This window comes from Camelus bactrianus, chromosome 8 (genome assembly GCF_048773025.1).
Source record: "Camelus bactrianus isolate YW-2024 breed Bactrian camel chromosome 8, ASM4877302v1, whole genome shotgun sequence".
Lineage (NCBI taxonomy): Eukaryota > Metazoa > Chordata > Mammalia > Artiodactyla > Camelidae > Camelus > Camelus bactrianus.
In genome coordinates this window covers 16573112-16596986 of record NC_133546.1, presented here as the reverse complement: position 1 = coordinate 16596986, position 23875 = coordinate 16573112, and the positions used below count along the sequence as shown (strand labels likewise).

The 23875-nt window shown below is 33.8% G+C and overlaps 1 protein-coding gene across 6 annotated transcripts in view; it reads left to right on the top strand.

Moving 5' to 3' along the window:
- Positions 1-23875, top strand: part of STXBP5 (syntaxin binding protein 5) — a 153784-nt gene that overhangs the window by 63241 nt on the left and 66668 nt on the right. For all 6 annotated transcript variants that reach the window (XM_074368210.1, XM_074368208.1, XM_074368206.1 and 3 more), the window contains exons 9-15: positions 6247-6325; positions 18990-19144; positions 20334-20406; positions 21864-22011; positions 22226-22293; positions 22563-22603; positions 23454-23674. In XM_074368210.1, coding sequence (XP_074224311.1) covers positions 6247-6325; positions 18990-19144; positions 20334-20406; positions 21864-22011; positions 22226-22293; positions 22563-22603; positions 23454-23674 — 785 coding nt within the window. The remainder of the gene's footprint in view (positions 1-6246; positions 6326-18989; positions 19145-20333; positions 20407-21863; positions 22012-22225; positions 22294-22562; positions 22604-23453; positions 23675-23875) is intronic.

The window sequence follows — 23875 nt, the reverse complement described above, 5'->3', positions numbered from 1 at the left end:
TAACAAATCTATACTGCACTTCTTTAATGTAGTTCATTACAAAGTTTTCCCCAGTTTATGTATTTGAAAGAACTTACCAAACTCCACAGAATATACTCAAGTAAGGCTTGTATGTAAAGCCAAAGGATATCGTGCAGCAAAAGGAGAAGAATATGTGTAAGCATTCTGAGAGACATCCCATAAGAAGCTCCCACTCCGTGCACACAAGGATTATGCTGAGTCTCCAGCTCCACCCCCAAGATTTGGCTTCTGAATAACTTGACAAGAAACTCTCAGAGAGGCCCTTTAAATGATCAAGCCACCATTGCCAGTTAGGCTACTTGCCAACCATCAATAAAACAACTACATTGGGGCTCCCCAGGGGGAGTTTGGGAAGTTTTGGATCTTGAACAAGTACATCATAAATCCCACTGCCCCTGGCCATGATTCAAAAACCAGATATCCAAGTGTCTTCAGTCCAGCTGTAAATCAGCTCTGTCTCCACACGTTAAGGAAAGAACACTCTCCCCATTTCAGACTAATATTATTAACAACGTGATTTTCCAGTTTGAATTATCTTATTTGCTAGAACATCATTTTTAATAGAAACATGATGAGATCTGTGTGTGTAATTTTAATGTTATTTTACTTCAAATATGCAAAATAGCATCTCAGCATGTAATCAACATATAAAGCTGAAATGTTTCATATTCTTTTTTTGTACTCTTTGAAGTCTAGTGTGTATTTTACACTAACCATACATGTTAACTTGAACTAGACACATTTCAAGTGATCAGCAGCCAGCCACATGTGAGTGGTTGCTACCACACTAGATAACCAGCTGTAGAGTGAGAACGTAACTGCTGTGTAACAGCAAATGTTTTCTACATTCTAAATGGCAAAATACAAAACTTAGGAAGCACTTGTCTTTGTCAATGATCCTCATTTGTTTTTTAATGCAGCTTCATTCATTCATTCATTCATTCAACAGACATTTACTGAGTACTTCCTATGTACCAGAAATTAAGTACTAGAAATATATTGCCCTTGAAGAACTCATAGTCCATTGAATAAAAATGATCACAAATTGATAACTAAAATACATATGATAAGGGCTGATAAAGGCCTGCATAGTAGGATGTGGAAACAGAAGTAGTTAGTGTGCTTTTAGATGAAGGGTGTAAGAAGATATCACAAATTCAGGTTAGATGAACTTGGCCTTAAAGGATGAGTGGGATGTTATGAGATAGCGAAGAGCAGAGTGAGGTTATTTTAGTCAGAAGGTGCAAAGACATAATCGAAATCAGGGTATTCTTGGAAAACTTCTGATAGTTTAATATGACCAAAGTTTAAAATTCCTTTTGGTGAGTAGCAGGAAACTAAGACAGTACTACATACAGAGGCAAAAATACACATCATAGCATGCTAGAGAGCTTGAACTTCATGATGCAGACCTAGAAAATGATTTTACAGTAAGAAACATAAAATTTATATTTTAGAAATATTTCTTTGACAGTAGTACATCAGATGAGCTGAGGACAGAAGAGAGAGGCCAATTAGGAAGCTGTTGTCAACAATAAATAATAATGATTTCAGTTATGACAGCAAATGGGAAGAAATGGACATACATGAATAAAATTCTGGAATTAGAATCAACAAGACTTAGACCAACTGATTATGGCTGGGTGGTTTTGGGGATTGAGAAGCAGGGCATAGTAAGAGAGAAGAAGAAATCACATGATACATGAAGGTTTATATGATTCATTAAGTTGAGTTTTATAGTTAACCAGATCTTGTCAATGACTTTTCAAAGAGATTCACAGGTAATTGAAAGAAAAAGCACAGATTTTTCTAGGTGGCATAGCAGGTAAGAAGTAAAATGACACCTACTGGTGAAATCCAGTGATTCTCTAAACATCCTTTAGTTTATATGTGCCTTATACAATCTTAGCTAGTGCGTTATTACTTGATTTGCTTTAGAAAATGGTTAGTCTGGGATTACAGATGAATAAATCTTAGTGGAACATAAGCAGTAATCCGTGGCATAATTTTAAAAATCTGAGTTGAAGAAAAGATCAGAGTCTGCAAATCAAAAGGACTCACTAATTTCCAAGCAAGATTAGTGCAGAAAGATCACTTTAAGAACTGCAATATTTTTAATTTACAGGGATAATGAAACTACTGTTAGTATCCTTGGAGGGTGTGGACAAAAAGTTATTTATAAAGAAATAGAAATCAGATTGGCTTTAAGCCTTATTATAAGTTTAAATGCTGGACACAGTAGAGCAATATCAAGACTGTTGAGCAAGACAAAAGTTAAGAATTGTGTACCTGTCCAGGTTTTTATGCAAGATATATGAGCTCAGACTTGTGAAGGATCAGTAAATATACCACCCAGGTGCCCTTCTTTAAAATTGTTCCAGCCACTGAGAGATTGGTGGTAAATACGGAAATAAGTTAAATTGAATTATAGCTGAGTAATTATTTTACTTCTTAAAATAAAATGCATACAACAAAATAATTTTTTAAATAAATGTAAAATCTGCATCTGTAATCCCAAGTTATGTCAGTCTGACACTCCAATTAGAACTTTGGGTGGCAGAAGGGTAAAGGCCTGGTGCTGATCTTCTTTAGAGCAGACACTCAAATTCTGCACTGAAAGGTCATGTTTCTCTGGACAGCTGGAAATAGAAGTTGAAATTCATACTTTGTTCCTTGTACAGCATGAGGGACTACTTTTAAGATTTAAGCATCCTTTTTTCCATATCTTTCTTTTTTCCTCAATCCCCTCTCCCCCAAGAAAGCAGTCTTCTACCCTGGCAGTTCTTTCTGGTTCCCTTGATATGTTCTGCTTCACTCTATTACTGGTGACTTAGTTCTTGTAAATTAGGATGCCAGAGGTTCCAGATTCATCGCACCATCATTTTCCGTGTAAAGAGGGGAAAACTTGTTTCCTTAGGATCTTAAGGCATGATTAGATGCTCTAATACCAGTTGACAGGTGTGTATTTATAAAAATTTAATGTAATAAATGTAACATTTCGTATCAGTGGGAAACTGATGATTCAGTAATAATGCTGGCAGGTGCGTACATTTATCACAACTTACCACGTCGTACGCTTTAAATACGTGCACTTTATTGTCTAGCAGTTTCAGCTTAATAGACCTATACAAATAGTACTGAAATTATTAGAGAAAAAATACCTTCTCCACACGAAAGTGTACTTCAGAAAAGAATTAAATGTAATAAATGTAAAACTATAAAGCAATTACAAGGAAATTCAAAAAAAAAATCTATAAATGATACTGATGTGGAGAAGAACTTCCTAACCATGAAACGAAAGTGGTGAGTGAGTGACAGAAAAGACCGCTAGTTTTTTTCCATTCACATACACATGTCATTACACATAAATGGAATCACGTCATACCAGTCTTTTCTCCGTTAATCTTCCCCATTTGCAGCCCAATCCCCTTTCCTGCCCCACCAGTTATGTCAAAAATCTTGTAAGTGTTCTTCCAAAATGTATATTTTTCTAAAATTATATTTACTTACACAAATATACAAACATAGGGGATTCTTAGGTCATTCTTTTACATAAAATAGAATTATATTAGTCTTTATTGCATCTTGTTTTTCTTAATCTGTACTTGAGGAAAATCCCTCCACGTCATCTGGCGTGGCTCTAATTCCTTCATCTGAATAGTCATGTAACAGAAGCCAGTTGTTTGTCTCATTATTTTTCAGTTTATTCAGCCATTCCAAATTAATGGGCATTCACTTATTTTCAGTTTTTAATCACTACAAATTGTGCTGCTGTTACCTTTCCATGTATATTTGATAGGAATTGATCCTTTTGTTTCTGTGTAACAAATGCTTAAGAGTGGAATCCTCAAAATTGACTAGTTTTGCATACTTCTATTTTTAATAAATGTTCTCAAATTGCTTTTCACAAAGGCTATATCCTTCACATTTTTACCAGCCAATATGAATACCTCCTTTCCAGTATTCCTGCCAGCAGTGATATTGTAGCTCATTTTACTTTTTTTTTTTTTTTTTTTTTACTTTCCTGTTTAGTGAGGGTCTCAGAGTTGTCCAGAGATGCATGACTGGGGCCTTCTCCTTTTCCCAGGTCTTTCCTGGGCATGCACACAGCCTTGCACATGTATATGGTTTTTTAGATACCCAGGAGTATGTCTGTTTCTTCAGGACTTAAAAAAAAAAAATCCTACCTAGGCTCTTACTTGCCTCAACTGAAGCCACAGCCTCCGGCAGCTGTAATATTGCCAGTAGATTGCTGTGTTATTTCTGTGATGCCCTGGAAGTAGGGCCTTTGTCTTCCTGAACTGATGTCTCTTGTGTCAAATGAAATTGTCACAACACCTTGAGAATAGAGTTTTTCAGGGAGCTGCAAGTTGGGACAAAATATTGATTGTGCCCTGGAAACTTCTTTTAAGGGAACTGCAAGGATACTTCAGTCCTCTGTTGACTGATGCTGTTACCTTTTCATGGCACCAGGCCACTGAGCTGGGAGCAAGGGGAATGGGAATAGCCCTTCATCCGAACACCGCACTTCCCTCTGTCTCACCAAGGTTCAGCCATTTCCACTGAGTAGACAGTGTTCCACTCATTTTGTGACTTTGGTTAATTTCTAGAGTTCTGAAGTGATTAACTTTAGGTGTTTTGCTAGCATTTCAGTTTTTGTGAGTGAGTTCATGAAGGTCTCTCTTTGTCATCCTGAAAGTCAGTCTCCTTTTTCAGTTTCCTTAGCTATTCATAGACATTGAGTCCACCACATGAACTTTAAACTCATTTTGTCTAAGTCCAAGAAACGCTGTTGGAATTCTAATTAAATTAAATTTGTAAATGAATTTTGGAAGAATTCATATTTAGGATTTTAAGTTTTCTTAAATGAAAACATGATGAAGACTGATAGACTTGATTATTTAAATGTATAATTCTGTGCAATTTTTTTAAATGTCTAAAAATTGAATCACAAATGACACTGTAGCAAGATTTTGTAACACATAGATGCAACATTAATGATCTTTGAATAATACATTTATTTTTAAATGTAAAGAAGATAACAAAGAAGCATGGGTAAAAGATTAAAACTATTTTTAAAAGAAGAAATTCAGATGACCAGAAAGCCTAAGAATTTTCACAGTTAGTTATTAAAACCATACAAATTAAAATGAGATATCCTTTCCACTTACCAAATCAGGGAAAAAAAAAAAAAAAGCACTGTTTGGTAAAGGTATGGCAAAGTACTATATTACACTTTCTGATTTCTGGGAATACAGTTCAACCCAAATATCCCTTTTCTAGGAATTAATCCTAAGGAAAAATCATTAATTTATTCACTTATTAAATGGTTGTTGAATGCCCCATATGCCAAATAATGTTTGTCATCACAGGTATGTCAACAGAAAACACATACACACTTAAAAACCTTTGCTTTCATGGAATTTATATTTTTATTGGTGAGACAAACAACAAACAAAGAAAATTCAAAGTATGTTAGAATGAACTATTTACTGTGGGGGAAAAACACTGGGAAAGAAGATAAAAGGTGTTGGGGTGGGGTGTGTGTTTGTGACCTCCACGAATAATATAATAATATTGAGACTGATTAATCTCATAAGAAATGGGAATAACACATTTTATTTTCTTTAATTTTTCTGTACTGTTAATACAATGAACATGCAGAAATAGATAACAGAAATCAACCTTTTTTAAAATAATCAAAATTCTTTGACAATAAGAGTTTCTGACAGATTTTATAGAGGTTGGTTTATTTTAGCAGTCTTTTGGACATACAATGGATGGATTTTACTTTAGGAGAATAAATATAAATGAATTTACTAACAAAAGGATTAATTTTACAGCCTGTCACTTTAGGTGAAAATATGATTTAGAATTATTTTTCTTAAATAAACTATTTTAAAACTTGAATCCATTTAGCAAGTTGAAATTCTATTTTGCTTATCTTCAATTAAAAACATGGGAAAGACTGAATTTCTCTTATTAGAATTTTTATCACATAATTGTTGTTGACAACTTAATTCATTTTATTTACTTTTTAGCACTGAATTTCAAGCAGTAAATTGATCATTTAAAATATCTTATTTTGTATTAAATACTTCTCTCAAAATCACTTTAAAATGTTTCATGGTAGATTTCATTATATCTCATTTTATAAACTATCAATGTATAAGAATTTAGAGTAACTTAGAATTTTAGAATTTAATGCAGGAAAATATATTTTAGGAAAACAGTTAAAGGATGGGAAGAAGCCAGAACCATGCAAACCTATCCTCAAGGTGGAATTCAAAACGACTAGATCTGGGTAAGATTTTACTTCATTGACAATATTCATTGTATATAATTACTCAAATAGCACTGAAGGCTATTTTGTCATTATTTTTGAAAGCCTACTTTAGAATGGTCCAGCCCAGTCCTAAGTTTTATGCTTTCTTTATTTAACAAAATAACTAAAATTGATAATTTGAGAATATAAAGTATTTGTGTTCTGTCTTTAGTAGTTTTACAAAATATCTTGGAAAAGTTTGAATTATTTTTATTGTCAAACTTGGTATGTTCTGTTAGATTCGTTTCAGTAATAGTAATGTTTATTCACTAGTGAAAATTGTGGAATCAGCAGTGAAGAAAAAAAGATTTAAACCTTAACCTATTTATACTATATGTGTTAATTATGAAAGTTATATGTGTCCTTTGAAAATTAAATCTTTTTGTAAGAATAATTGGCAACTACCAAAATAAATACAGTTTAATATTAAAGGAAGTTTGTCAGTTGTATGTTGAAGACATTGACTGCTGCTGTGAAGTAGGTATAAGATTTGTATGGTTTTTACAATTTGCATTTCTTACATATATTTTTTGTATGTACCAAATGTTATACTTAAAACTATAATAAAGAAAAAAATTTTGATGTTTCTTTAAAAATTCCACGTCTCTTTAACCTGTAAAGGAGCCCTTTTATTTATGTCCTAGCTCCTTAGGAGAGGTGTGTGGTTTTATTTACTAGACCTAGGAAGGAGAGTGACTTTATGTAGTATATACAGTGCAGTGGTTCTCAAATTGTGGCCCCTAGGCGAGCAGCATTAGCTGAGACCTTGTTAGAGATGCAAATTCTCAGTATCCACCCCACGCCCACTGAATCAGAAACTCTGTCTGTGGGTAGAGCCCAGCAATCTGTTTTAACTAGATCTGCAGGAGATTCTGATGCACACTAACGCTTAGAACCACTGGTGTATTTTTTATATATGAGTTTATAACCACTGGTGTTATAACTGACCTACTTGCCTTTTTTAATCTATTCTCCCTGTCTAATTCAACTCAGCCTTTTTTCTCACTTGAGAAAATACAGTGGGCTGAAGAATCATAAGATTGCTGTTGTTTCTCCTTGATTCTCTTTAGCCTTTCTCTGGAATCCAGAAGACATCTGTGTTCAGACAAAAGGCTGAATGATCTCCAAGAGGAGTAGCACGTGTTTAGTTGACTGTGGCATCCCTCCTGTGCTACCTTTGGCACAGTTATTTGACTTCTTTGTGCTTCAGTTTCCTCATTTATGACATAAATGTCATAATAGGTCAGAAGGTTGTTGTGATGAATTAAGATAATCATGTGTTCAAAACATTTCACAGAGTGCCTGGTACATAATAAGCTTTCTATAAATGGTTGCCCTTATTTTTCCTGAGAAATCTCCTGCTGCCAATTGCTTTCTATTTGCTGTACTTGTCCTATGGCAAAGGAACATAAACAGGAAAGCATGCAGTGAAAGGGGGGGTGATGGAGTACCAGAAAAAAAAAACCTGTGTTTACGATACAACATGAAATGAATTGTCTAAACATTCAAACTAACTGTACTAGTTGTCTTCTGAATTACGTATTTATTTTAAGAAATATTGGTTGGCAACAAAGACAAAAGTCCAGGGAAGATTTTTTTTGCCTCTCTGTGTTCTACCTGTTCCCATTTTCACTCCTATCTAGTGGTAATATTTATGAGTTCCTGGTTTCTTTAGGATGACAGTGATACTTTCTTTTCCTTTTGTAAGATGAGAAATGGGAAAAAAAAAAAAAGTCTGGCTCTTCTGTGTGCATTTGTAGATTTTATTAAATAGATCAGTTTATCCCTCTAGCAACAGTCTTCTCTAGCTTTCCATTTTTTTTTTCACCTGGGATAGGATATTTAGTAATTTGATGAGTTCTTTTTATCTCACTCCATAACCCATTTCCTTGAGATAGCTCCCCAGAATTTAGTGTGTAGCCAGCATTAAAGATTGCTGCATCACCCCTCCCACCTAAAGCAGAATCACCCTCCATTAAGTAAGCTCGGCAGCTCTCAGCCTTTCCTATTCCTAGCAAGTGTCTTGGGTAGGTGCCAGCAGAATGTTTTCTATCAGTTTCTGTTGGCAAATTACCAGATTTTATTAGAAGAGGCAACCTTCCCTGCACGGGATCTTCTAAATTTCTTCTCTTTTCCTAGAAATCATTCAAGGCAGAAGGATTCCCTCTTATCCTTTATAGCTCAGCGTAGATGTCACTACTTTTAAGGATGTCTTGGCCCTGTGCACTAGACTGTGTCCCCTAGTAATATACTCCCAAAGCATGCTGTATTTTTCCATTCTGAAACTTATACTTGTCATTAATAATGAAATTATTTGTTTAATTCATGCCTTTTCCATTAAATATTCAACTTGATGAAAGCATAGGACATACCCATCTCACTTCTAATTGTCCTTGTGCAGTGTTATTGAATGTAAGAAAGAGAAAGCTAGGCTGATGGATAGAAAAGCACAGCCATGAAGATTAACTGTTATCTGTTCATGATAAACTAGCTGTTACTGTTAAACAGATAAACTCTGACAAAATATGGAATCAAGATGTTGTGTAACTCTTATTTTCTAATAAAATACAGCATATACTGCACCAGGAGAGACGAGATTTTCCCTTATATAGGGAACAGTGAAAATTTAATTATTATATTATTTTAATAACACTTATTAAAAATATGGAACTAATCTTTACATGACCAGTTGTTAATGAAAAGTCAAAAGTTAAATGGTAAGTCAATTCTGTTGAAGCAGTTTTCTTTGGAAAACTGTGACTCAGTTGTGAAGTCCTGCAGCCGGTGGTGTTTGAGCCAAGTGATTAGAGTGTGAACTCTTGAGCCAGACCACCTGGGTTTGAATTCTCAGCTGTTCGTTCCTGTGCTATCTTTGGCAAATCAACTAAGCCTTCATCTGTAACATAGGACTAATAATAGTATCTACCTCGTAGAGTTATGAAGATTAAACAATATATATAAAGTGCTTGGAACACACTCTTTAAACCAATTGTCTCATGTATCAGTTGTCTCAAAACGTCATTTGATAACCCCTTATAAATATCTAAAATGCAGTTATTCTCTGATTTTGCTTTTATAAAGCAGATGTACAAGTGGCAAGGTTGAACAGACTTTATGAAAATTAGAGAACCTCATTAATACTCTTCCCTAGATTGTGAATCATCTTATTCTGAGAAAGAAACACTATGATTTAGTGCAGTAGTTTTATTTTATTTTTTCAAATATCAGATGATAGTGATCTATTAATTGGTTGTGAAATCATTTTTTAACTTAAACACTAGCATAGGAAATAGTGCATCATACATTTTAAGGGTAAGTATTGGTTCATGAAACTTCTGTTCACTTTTATGTATTTATGTGTCTGTATACTGTGTCATGAAATAAAATGCACTTCTTACTGTGAGTCATGATCATATTTGAAAGCCCTTAATTTAGTGAAAATAACAAAGGTTTTGGATCATTAGACTTAGGTTTGAATCCTAGTTCTGCCACTTACTTTATCTTGAGCAAGTTACTTAACCTTCTCAACCTCTGTCCTTACCTCAGTGAGACAGGGGTAATAATTCCCACTTGATAAAACTGTTGTGAATACCTCAAAAGAAATAATATGTTTGGCACATGCCAGGTGTTTGATAAATGCCAGTTCCCATTCTCCGCTACTTCAGCACTTTCGTTTCACTAGTAGACTGCATAAGAAGTTGCAGGCAGGGCCAGATTTTCAGTAAGAAGCAATTCTGGGTGGGTTCAAGTTTTTAAACAGGTATTCAGTTGAACTGCTTAGAGTTTTGCACTAGAGAACGTTAGAAGTTGTTTCTCTTAAGCAGGCCACCATTCAAAGAATCACCAGGTTGGGGTGAAGCATCTCTACTGGGGAACCTGTAAGTGAATATTGTCACAGTCAAATATGGCAATTTAGTTACATTTGGAGAAGCACATCTAAGAGATTAATTTAGTCCCTTGTGTCATAATAATGCTTTGACAAGCCTTTTGTATACAGGGCTAGAGACTAAATATTTTAGGATTATAAGCCATATGGATCTCTTCTGTTGTTCAACTCTGCCACTATCACCCCAAAGCAGCTGCAGACAACTCATCAATGAATGAATGCAGCTGTGTTACAATAAAACTTTATTTATGGACTCAGAAATTTGAATTTCCTATAGTTTCCATGTATCATTAAATATTCTTTTGTGTAATTTTTTCAGTTATTTAAAAATCATTCTTAGTTTGCATGCTGTAGAGAAACAGGCAGCAGGCCGTGTTTGCTGACCCTTGATGTGCACACATGTACACATACATGATATGTTTAAGTTAACCTTTAAGGAAAAGTTGTTAGGCTTTTGTTTATCCCCTTGTTCTACCCCATCCCTACCCCTGGTGCCAGAATTTGTTTTCAAGTAGTTTAGTAGATACGGTGATTTCTTTAATTTTATATGTGGGCTAAAAGCTGTAGGTGGATTACCTATATAAGAATATAAGAAAAACAGACTGCAGTAAAAACTCAGTACATTCGTGATACCCTGGTTCTGAAAATACCTAAAGGTCTATTTCAGTAACACAAACTTGCTACCACTGAGTTTCCTTCACGACTATCAAGGCTATGTTTCCAGTGAGAGAATTCTAACTCTCAGAAGCCCAAAAACAAACTCCCTTGTGCACAAAGTTATTTCTCCAGAACACACGCTCACATATGCTTACATGCTCTCATATGATTTTTTATCCTCCTTGACTATAGATTGTTCTTACATAACTATACCCGTTAACACTTAGGCTGCGCTTAGTAGATGCGTGCTGCTAGACACTGAGTGCTTTACACATTCTTATTTAATCTTAGCAACAACCCAGTGAGGCAGGTATTTTTATCTTACAGATGAGGAAACTGAAGCAGAGAGGTTGAGTAACTTGCCCAAAGTCATACAGCTCATAAACAGAAGAGCTCAGATTTAATTAAGTCAGTGCTCTAAACTGCACTCTACCACTGCCTTTTTAGTGAATCTTACTTTCTGTTTACATTGACCACCAATCCGTATTATGCTCAAACCTGCAGATCTCCCAGCAACAATTGCTCTGCTAAACTTCTTGCTGAAACTTCAGATGAAGAAATTCACCTTTAGTATATTCACAGATATGTTTATCACTGAGAACAATGTTTTGGTAATAGTCTTTACATCAATAAGTATGTTTGTATTGTCTTTTCTCATGCTTTTCTCTGTGCTCTTGCCACCAAAATATTATTTAGCAAATATTCCATATTCATTGTCTCTCCTCCATCTCAGTTCTTGCTAAGCCATAGCAACAAGAAGAGAAACTCATTTGCAGAGCACACTCACATTCAGAAACAAAAGTAGTGAACATCCATTATTTACTTGCAATATGCCAGGTATTCTGCTATGCAAGTTGAATGCATTATTATCTTTCATAATTTTCGTGTAACAGCGCTATGATTTGGGTACTTTTATTCTCTTTGTACAGGGTTATACAATGAGTCATAGAGAGCTTAAGCTGCCCCATGAAGTAACAGAGCTGGAATTTAAGCCCAGGTGACTCCAGATCTAGAGCTTTTACTCAGGGTACTGACATTCTCACAGATAACCTGAGATCATCCTAATGATTCACAAGTCACTCAGTTCACCGGGAACTGTATTCTCTTTTAAATTTGCTAGTTTATCAGATCATCTTTTTAAATGTAGTATTAAATCATACTCAGTACAAGTAATGACACTAATGTGAGCTGAGAGGTCTGTCTGTGCCTCTAACAGACTGGATAACGTAATGCAAGTAACCCTAGCTACTCAGGACTGGAGATCCTCACGGATTGCTTCCAGGCTGCAAATTTAATTCTGATTTGATGAAGTCCAAGTCTGGTTTTATGGTATCTGTTTGTGGTCATTGCACTTGGTCCTACACTCACTGTTGAGGAAAAATCCACAAGTAGATTTATATTTAATTGCATCTAATGTGAAAAGACCTCTCTGAGTCGATGGACTCTAAAATTTTCAAATGCCTCATCAGATAACCTTCCCTCTTTTCATGTTACTTTTACTACATTGGACAGCAAGTTTCAATCTTAAATTGGATAATTCTCATTGTATCACCATCTTCAGAAAAATTCTTATGACCCACCCCAGATTTATCTGTATTATTTTCATTCTCTCAAAACTAGAATATTTTCTCCCTTATTCTTCAATCCTCATACCTAACTAGGATAAGTTTCATTCACTTTCTTGATTTTAAGAAAAGTTTGACTTGCAGTGCCTTAGTGCTATTATGTTTAATCCCATATAGCTAGAAAACTGAGACTGCTAGATTGGTAGTTCTGTCTTCTGATCTCAGAATACTTCATTTAGTAGCTATATTAAGTGTATGCTCAAGATTGGGTTTTGTCCATGGCTTCTATCAATTTAAAGTGCTAAGATCTCTGTAACTTTTAGGTTTCTTCCTATATTAGCTTTAATTCATTACTGTTAAATTAAAATCAATATCACATATTTAATTGTCTGCTGATACACAAATCTGTTTTTATATCATTAGCAAGTTTTACCTTTTACTTTTAACTTTGTTGAAAGTAAACGTGTACTAAGCCCTTGAAGTATATTTAACCAGTGGTGGTTGCTGGAGGTGATGTTGCATGAGTATAAGAAAAAGGAGCACATGGAGAATGGTTCCCTGACAGCCGAGAACCCGTTAGCACCAAGGCTCCCAGCACTGGTATTTTATCTTGAAAGGCACTACATAAGGATGTAGAAAGGAAAATTAGTAGATTCTAAACTGGGGGAAAAGAGTAGGAAACCCAGGGTATCAAGTTCTGGAAGTGTTTGTAGAAGAGAGTAAGTAAGCACTGTTTGCTTCTATAGAAAGATTGATTAGAATGATAATAGAAGAAAGGTTAGAAGACATATATTGTAGGAAGGATTAATTTATAAGGGTACTCTATTAGCATCATTTCAAACATGAGCCAGGATTTAGGGTCATTAAAAGAAAGAAATGGAAAACACTCACTTAGAACATGTATTTAGTGAATTCAGCAGTAGATATATGTAGCAATTATGTGTCATCAAGAAGAGTAAGACAGATTTTTATTTTTACTTTGAATTAGGAAAGACTTCCATATGACTAATGGCAGAAAAGGAAGAGACTTTGCAATAGGAGACACTGAAAATGAAGAATTTGGGAAGAAAGTTTTAGAGTGGGTTTCTCATGGTGAAGCCAAAGTACAGGTAGAGAAGGTAACTTTCTTAAGTACTGAAAGCATTGTCATGTAGATCCATTCTTCTAGAAAAATTTTTTGGCCACACCAGAAATCTTAGGATTGAGATAGGTTTTAGGTCCTGAAATAGATCATTGAAGTAGGTAAAGTAGATGACAAGAGTAAAAGGTGTGATAGAGAGGAGTGTGCTGGCTGAAGGTGGGAGTGACGTGGGGAAATTAAATGATGGAAAATGAGAATTCTTGGCCCCTACCACAGTGACCAGCACATATGAAGCACTCAGTAGGATGCTTGTTGGATGGATGAATCATAATAATATCTTACCTTAATTTGTATAGTTATTCTTGAGTGACCTAGGAAGCAGAAAATTTTTCAGCATAAGCTACATTTTAGCAGTACTTTAATACAAGGTGTAGTGACAAATATGGAAATGACATTAAAAATGACATTAAAAATGGCAAATTAAAAATAATACTTTCATGGTATTTCACAGGAAAAATGCACTTTAAAAAAGTTTAATTAGTCATAAATATTATATTTCACTTTTAACAACAATTATTATCTTATTCTCTGATCTGGTTTTGGAAAAGTCTAGGTTTTTTTAAAAATGCCTAACATTATATAAACTCCTAACAAGAAAAGCATAGGATCTGTATGTAACTCCACTATTCTAAAACAATTTTTTTCATTTGTTCATTTTTCCCTAAGTCTTTTTTCAGATACATATCCATTTTTACTTAATTATATTCCTAAAGCATATTCAGTTTGGTATTTTTTTCTACTTAATGAGTCTAAAGTATTATAGTTTTTATCAGTTTTTTAAAATAATTAATCTCAAGGGCTGTGTAGTTTACTCAGACATACCTCCCTCTTGTCAAGCATTTAGGTTCTTTGATATTATAATCAGATTTTTAATATTATAGATACTATATGTAGTGAACATATTCTCTCTCTTGAAATTATAGAGGGTTCAACAGAAGATTTTTACTGTTATACTATTTCTTTGCCAAATTTCCCATGGTAAAATTTTGAAGATAAAATATTTTTATAAATCTTGACAAATTGCCACATTGCTTTTTGAAAGCATACTTTATAGAACTGAGCATAAAATATAATAATTTCATCAGTCTCATTAATGTGGGATGACTTTGTTTTATTAACTCACTACCTTAAAAATCAGCATTTATGCTTTAGAATGATCTGAAATTCTCTAACCACAGTGTGAAATGACTGCTGTTAATGGAGGCAGCCTGCTATCATAAGGGATTGAAGTTAAATTTGTTTGTATCTGCAGGCAAAGCAGCAATGATTAGAAATTTTCCAATTTAATTTTTTGTAAGCAATTGTCCAGCTAAGCTTTTATGTTTTGACAGGAACAAGAAATTATTCATATGCTTGTCTGTGCCCTTGTATCTAGAAACTATCTGATGAATTCAATAAAATTAATATGTTAGTGGTTGATATCCACTTGGTAACAATTTTTCCATTTCTGAAATCCTAAAATAGAATTTAAAATCTTGTAGTTTTGAATATGTGTTATTTATTAAAATACATAGGTTTATTTCATACCTAATTATTTTCAAAATTGTTATGTATTTGTTAAAGCTATTCAGATATCCCCTTCTTATACTGCCTCTAGTTTATTCATTCTCCTTTTCCTACTATTAAAGTTCATTCTGAGCTTTCCTACAGTTGTTTTTTTTTTAGTATCTGCTTCCTTCATCCTCTAAATCAGTTCTCTGGTGCATTCTTAAAGCTTTATGGCTTGTTCAAGCTAATTTAAGGATAGATTTCCCATCATTTTGCATCCTAATCTACATTTTTTACCTGAAATCCTTTCACTTGTGATCTGTACATAGACTGAATATTTTAATGGTAGTTCACTGATTATGCTAGTACTTTGACTTGGATGTTTATAATATATATTGATATCAGCTTGTGTAATTTAGATTATATCTTTCTAGAGCACGAGGATCAAATCCATGTAAGACCTTATCTACAGTCAGTGATTTTGAAATTTATTTTATAGATAAGCTTTGAAATCATATTTGTAACACTGTGAACCTCATATACAGTCCATTTGATCACAAGTTAATTCCATATGGCAGAGAGTACATTAAAGAGTATAGATTTCTTTTTCAGAAAAAAAGCTCCTAGTTGTTACATAGTTAAATTCTTATATACGTATCGATACTAGAAAGAACCAAAGTAGTGGACTAATACGAATTGCTGTTGTGTACTTATAAATCTCATGCATCCTAACCAATCTGCATGTAAAAACTGTAGTAGACTGACATCCCAAAACATAAATTTTGTGGAATTTGTATGTTTAGGCTAGGTCTACTAAACTATATCTTTATCTCGTGGATTTACCATGTTGATGCTCACTGCTTGTTTTGCTTTCTGTTAACTTCACACTGCAACTGATGCTCTGTCCTGCAAAATACAGGTTGAGAAAGTTGTGTTGCCATGCAGTTGGCAACTTCATCATACTAGCTTTTGTTATGGTTATCAGCTTTTATTGGCTACAAGAGAGTACTGTAATTCTTCTAAAGTTATTAAGGTTCAGAAATTTTCAGTTTATAGGAGCACTTAAGCAAGTTTTTGTGTCATTTCATTATCATAGTGATTTATTCTTGTGGTACCCAGGTATTTCTCTGTTCACTCAAATAGTACCCAGATGAAAACTTCTCATAACTAAGCATTAGTTCTCTTATTCTCAAAAAGTTGTTCTCTCTATCCAGACAGGCCCAGCTGAAGAGTTCTGTGGTTTCTGATTGAACTCCACAGAGTGTGAGGGGTGTGGGGTGAGATCCTCAATGACATCCTTACATTTTCGCCTGATAATGATAGGCTGTCATGTAGTACCCATCACTAGGAGACTCAACTTTCCATGTTCCAGACTAGTGCTACTCAAAGTGTGATGCATGCATGGTTCCAGTCTGCTAACTGGTCTGAGACAAAGTAAGTCCAGAAATCAAGAGTGAGAGTGTAGAAACTTTAATGTTGTTTGACATTGCTGCAGCATCTACATACACGTTTAGTTTTTGTTTCTCTTACAAAAATGTGGATTGCCAGTGTATTAAACATTTTCGTAGATAGTTCTTGACTATAGATAGTTTGAGAAGCATTGTTCAAAACTGTGACATTATATGATAAAAAGAGTGCTTTAAATCTCCTGATATTTTCAATTTTCTTTTCTTTTTTGCTTCCTGGCCCTTAAGTTAAACATTCGCACTTTTGAAACTTTTGTTTTTGAGTGTTCCATTTTGATTTGATGTCTCAAAAAACTTAGTTGAAGGAATTCATTATTACTTTTCGAGTGTGCGTCACAATTTATTTTTCACTCTAACCGTATGCAGGTGAACCTATTATACTAATTGACATATAATCAGCAGAAACTAAACTTGTAACTTTTACCTGTAAAGTAGACAGCTTAACACCAAATACAAGATCATAGTTGCACAGATTTCCCTTAGACTATTTAAATTGGATAATCACAATTTATGTTTGAAATGTGAACTGAGAATCTTAGAAATTTGATATAGTGTCTCTTAAGAATCAACAGTTGTCTATTGATTCACTCAGTAATCTGTGTGTGTTTGGACTTTGTGTTAAGCACTGGGATTCGAGTGGTAAATTTAAGATACTTGTTACCTGGTAGCTCTCAAGAGCTAAGGTACAGTTCTGCCCACCAAATACATAGTTAAGTGTTAACTCTGAAATAGAATGGCATATCTTCATTTGAAAAAACTTGGAAGAAACTTGCTGAAACCACCTGAGATGCTGGGCCCCTCCTGCCGCATTTCTGAGTCAGTAAGTCTAGCACGAGTGACCAGCTAAGCAGTAGGTCTAGTGGTATTTAAAATGTAATTGACAGACACTTTTGGGGCTGGATACCTAGCTAGGGCCTCAGAGTACAGAGGTAAAATACCATTCTGTGTCCTGAAGGAGATGACAGTACAAATGGAAAGTATATAAAAAAATGACAATACAATGTGGAAATGTTGAAAAGAGGTATGCGAAGGGTGCTTGGAAACACAGGAAGGGCACTCAGTCAGGGAAGATGGGTCAGGAAAAGTGTTTCTGAGGAGATAATGATTAGACTAAGTTTTAAAGGAGAAATAGGAATTAGTCCAACAGAAAATGAGAGGGCAGTCTATATATCTCAGGCAATGAAAAACCTAATACTATTGTAATAATATAAGCTGTAAGTTACTAGGGCCAGAAATAATACAGAAGTAATTGTGAGAATGAAATGGAGGAGACCGGTTCTTGAGCTCCTAACAGTGTAAACAGGATATGTTTGCAAGATTGGGGGTTGTGTCATCTGTTAACACGTATTGCTTCACTCACTTGTCTTGGAGCCACACTGGCCTTTTAGCTCCTCAGATATGCCAAGCTCATTCTTGACTTAGGGTCTTTACAGTGGTTATTCCTGCAGTATAGAATGTATATCCTTCTCAACTCCAACCCCAGGATCTGTGAATGGCTGGCTCCTCTTCATTCTGATGCCAGCTCATCTATCCTTACTTAAGGGGCCTTTCCTGACTGTTCTATCTTATAGTAACCCCTCCCTCATATGCAGCACATCACTCTGTTCTCTTCATCATACTTATCACGGTGTGTTTACTGTCTAGACTAGGCATGAGAGCGCCATTTTACTAATCCAATAAAACCATGGACAAAAAAATGAACAGGCAAGTTAAAGAAGTTCACAGACCAAAACATATGAAAGGATATTTAGTTTTTCTTTTTTGCATATTTAGATATGCAGCTTTTTAAAAGTAGATCTAGATTAATCACTAAATTTAATAATGACTAATAGGGAGGCAGAGTTATAGGACTCATCAGAAGGGGTTAGATGGGCGTGGGAGGTGTAGTTTGAGAGCATACCAGCCAAGGTTCCAGGAGAGAATTAAGCCCGTACAGAAGATGATTTAAGTGACCATTTTCTTGTTTTCTCTAGGGTAATTTGTAGCTAGTACACTCTTGATACATCAATGGGAAGTTAATTCATTACATACAATGGATGCCTTAGGGCATGATCATTCTCTCTTACAAATTCTGTTGAGAAGGTCAGGTTATTGTGATTGGAAATAATGGCAGTACTTTTAAAAGACTTACCAGCAGAAACCCAGAGAATTTTTTGACAATTTTATGAAGAGGATAAAGGAAAAAAATAGGGGGATCAAAAGGAGGTATGAAAGTCAAATGTGATCAGTGTTGAACTCTTACTATAGATTAATTTTCCAGAATTCACCTGGGTCTTACCTAATGCAGTTAAAAAATCCACAGTGAGTATTCAATTAAATGATGCATAAAAATGTGAAAATTTAAGATTTTATTATTTCACTAAACAAAAAAGTTATGATAGAGCAAGAAAATAGTCTCCACTATGCTACTTATAATCCTATCTATGTATTTTATTTCCAGGGAACCCTTTATTATTTTGTCAGGAGGTTTGTCATATGACACTGTAGGAAGAAGACCTTGCTTAACAGTTATGCATGGGAAAAGTACTGCAGTGCTAGAAATGGACTATTCAATTGTTGATTTTCTAACACTCTGTGAAACACCATACCCAAATGGTAAGCTCTGTGTCCTTCAAACTCATTCTCTGTAAATATCTGTTATTCAGAACAAAGACCTATATGTTATCTAAGTAGTTTCCTTATCCTGTTGTGCTAATTCTTCTAGGGGAGAGCTGCTACCTTTATAACTGCCAATTTTATTTCATTTCGGAAGTTAATTTTGTTTAATAAATTTTATCTATTTAATATTATGGGTAAATAGTAAGTGCCTTTGAAGGATAAACAAAACTGTCCGCATTAAGAAACATTTAAAAATCCTCTAAACTACTAGTGTATTAGTTATGGTTCTCCAGAGAAACAGAACCAGTAGGAGATTTTAGAGAGAGAGTGAGAGAGAGAATATGAATTTATTTTAAGGAATTGTGAAAACTTACTATAGACTGAAAATTCAGGAAAAAGTTTGATGTTGCAATCTTGAGTCTGAATTCTGAAGGCTGGAAACTCAGGCAAACTTTGCCATTGTGAGGCAAAATTACTTTTTTCAGAAAACCTCTCTTTGCTCTTCAGGCCTTCAGCTGATTGGATGAGACCCACCCATATTATCTAAAATAATCTGCTTTACTCAGAGTCTACTGAATTAAATGTTAATCATATATAACAAATACCTTCACAGCAACATCTAAACTTGTGTTTAACCAAACCGCTGGGCACCATCGGAAAGACAAGTTGACACATGAAATTAACCATAACAACTGGCATATTTTATTTCAAGAGGAATTCAACAGGATCTTTTTTTTACTTTATTTGAAGCTAATTAAAATATAAGTATGTAATGCATTTTATAGCTAATATGCACATAGAGAATACCCAAGAAAGCGATTATGATATTATAGTAGTACTCTAATGGGTTCTCATGAGATCCAATAAGGAGACTTGTTTTTATGGGTATTAAATTTAAATTTGGAACTTGTTATTCGCGTCCTGTCTTGGAATTTGCAATACTGTGGAAGTTACTGTGAGCTTCTTGTCTAGTTCATCTTTACAAAACTGAAATAATTTTTATGAGTTATTGTATAGATTTATCTAATTTAAAACATACTGGCTTTAAGTTATATGAAGTACAAGATCAGAATGTTGAATGCTTGAGAGAATGGAACAAAATAAAATAAAAACCAAGCAAGAAATGTTTGTTAACTAATTTGCTGTCCTTTTGCATATTGTTCATTCATTGTTTTCCCTATTCCAGATTTTCAAGAACCATATGCTGTAGTTGTTCTACTAGAAAAGGATTTAGTACTTATAGATCTTGCACAAAATGGGTAAGAAATAAAATTTGGTAAGCAATTTCTTTAGTATATAGTGAAAAATGATTCTTTTTAGTGTAGAATTGACTGTTTCACTTCTTTGATAATTCTACATGTATATCCATAACTTTGACCTTCTTTGAGGGCTACAGATACACATTTCTCATTACCAAATTTCTCTGTTATGTTGCTCATATAGAAAATCCATTTTTAAGTCAGAATTTGTTGAAGTATCATATATGATTCAACCTAATACTTGGATACCCTGGGAGCACACAAAATCAGCATGACCAAAATTACTCCCCTCGCAGTTTACTTCCAGATCAAAACTCTTGTAATCTCTCCACCCTAACCCATATGCAGTCTCTTTTGCAGTGTGTCATGAATACCACTGCCAGGTAATTTTACAAGCAGCATCAATCTTGTTACTCTCTTTTTTAAACCATTATGGTTCTTTATTTCTTATTTAAAAACAGTTTCTCAGCCCGCTGCTCTACAAAGAAGGAATTCAGGGTACAATTCCAGTCTGTTGCCTGTTCCCTAGAAAAACTGAACTGTGTGTGTTAAATAAACATCACACTTCCATGTCTTGTCTTATGTAGCCCCCAACAACTGAAACACTCCACTTGCTTCACTGCCATCAAAAATCCACGTAACTTTCAAAGTCAGCCTTCTTTTCTTCTTCAAGCTTTTCCTATTCTTTTTTAACCACAGATTATCATATCTGATCTGTAAATTCTCACTATAGCTCCTTTGAGCTTTTTGTGGTATTTCCCATATTCTGCTTGTTCTAACTTGGATGATAGTATGTTTACTTACGTATTTTTTGAATAGAAGAACATTGTATTACTTATTTGTATTTCCTGAGAGATAAACATTAAATGTGATTTTTAAATGAGTTTACCCATTCAATATTTCAGTGTTTTTCGATTGGGGGCAATTTTGCCCCGCCAGATGATAGTTGGGAGTGTCTGTGTAGACTTCTTCTATTGAGGGGAGGAGCGCTGCTAAACATCCACAATGCACAGGACAGTCCCCCACAGTAAAGAATTATCTGGTCCAAGATGTGAATGGTACTGATATTGAGAAACCCTGAATTATAAGTGAACAGTGTTATTTACCTTGCTTTAAGGCATTCCTAAATTCATATCAACTTAGTGTGTGCTAATAGTCAGTTTTTTTTCTTTTTAAAAAAAACAGGACCATTATGGAACAAAGGAATTTAAAAACATTATTTCTAAATGACATCCCTAGAATATAGAATAACTATAAATATATATATAATTTATATATTTTTATAATTTATATAATTTATAACTAAATAATATATATAAATATAAATATATGTAACTATAAGGAATAAAATAGAATAGCTTATTCTTAGATAAGCTTACTTTTAAAATTTTTCATTGTTGCATTAATCATAGGTAATAATTCATTAAATTAACTTTCTTCTTTTCCTGTTGTTAAAGATATCCTATATTTGAAAATCCATACCCTTTGAGTATCCATGAATCCCCTGTTACGTGTTGTGAATATTTTGCTGATTGTCCTGTGGACCTTATTCCTGCACTTTATTCTGTTGGAGCTAGACAGAAACGTCAAGGTTACAGCAAAAAGGTATTGAACATGAGTTTTAGTATTTACTGTTACGTTTCAGTATTTTATATTTATCATCTTGGAGTATTTGATGACAATACCTTCTCTAGAGAAAATACATAACAAATCCTTTTTGGAAACAAAATATGTTGTTTACTGTTGTCATTGATATATAGATAAATGAAGATTATGGTATGCTTGGAAATTGTTTTAATACAGTAATCTTTTCTTATAGGAATGGCCGATTAATGGAGGTAATTGGGGCTTGGGTGCTCAAAGTTACTCAGAAATAATTATTACAGGGTAAGTAAAAAAATCTGTTCTCACCTAATAAATGAATAATAACTAAATATGATTAGGACTACATGAACATTAATTGGGCAGGTAGTGCTTTTCTTTATGCTGTAATATAAGAAATAAGTTATTGTATAGAACCTGCCAATTTACCCTAAATTATGCCTTTTTCCTCATTTTGGTGACTAACTTAAAATAACAGTGTGTTTCATTTCAAACAGAGAAATAATGTAATTTTTTTTTCTTCAACACATTCTTAACTCATTTGTTTTTCACAGGCATGCTGATGGGTCAATTAAGTTCTGGGATGCTTCTGCAAGTAAGTATTTTGAATATTATTTCTTATATTCTGTACAATCATTGCTTTTACATAATCTGTTTTGTAATAATTGCATGACCATCATTTAACTTGAAATTTATGTGCTGTAAACTTAATACCTGATTTATCAAGTATGTGAGTTTAGAATTTATAATAGATTAAAGATATTTTAAGGATATTAATTAGTAAATCAAGAATAATTCTCAGCAGAAATACTCTAATCTTTTCTTTAATATTTCTTCAAACCTTCTCTTCCCAACTCAGAGATAGAAGAATCAGGAATATATTTAAAATCAACAGAAATGTGTTGACTAATTTTAATGCCTGATTCTAAACTTATGTCAGAAAAGTTTGTGATGTTTTTGTGAAAAATACATGATAGTTACACAGGAAAAAAGCAAGAAGTGCTTTGAATGACTAATGTTTGCAATTAGAATCCAGTTAACTGAGGGTGTATTGTGTTTCCTCATGTAGAAATGTTAGATAACATTGGTACCTTTCAGAGAGAAAATATGTAGAAAATAATTTTATAAAACAAAATATGTTCTTTATTATTTTCATTATACTTATACATTTTTAATAAAATCTTTTTGTTGTCCACTTTTTTCAGGTTATCTAAATTCATCATGATGGTTTTTTTTTTAATGAATACAATGAGTACATCTTTTTTGGTCAATGAGTACATGAATGCATTATAGAAAAGAATAATAGAGAAATGTAGACCTAGGAATAAAAACATGGTTCAAAAAATATAGGCTACTTATCTTTCATGGTATGACTGATTAAATATTACCTTATATTTGTTCTTTTTGTATTAAGATACCTAAAATATTTTTTCTTTTTTTTTTAGTCACTTTACAAGTATTATATAAACTAAAGACGTCTAAAGTATTTGAAAAGTCAAGAAATAAAGATGACAAGCCAAACACAGACATTGTAGATGAAGATCCGTATGCCATTCAGATCATCTCCTGGTGTCCAGACAGTAGGATGCTGTGCATAGCTGGAGTTTCAGCTCATGTCATTATTTATAGATTCAGCAAACAAGAAGTGATTACAGAAGTCATTCCGGTAATACCCCCGTAGTTATTTTCAATGTCAGATACCTGACATTTTAAAATTTTCAAATTATTTAAAAGACTATTTACAGTCAATTTTAAAACACCTCAGTATTTATATTGCCATCTGTCTTTTGTGAAAAAAGGCATATTTTACGTGTATCTTCTTACTGAACATTTAAATCTTTAAATATATTGTATGTTTCACTTGAGG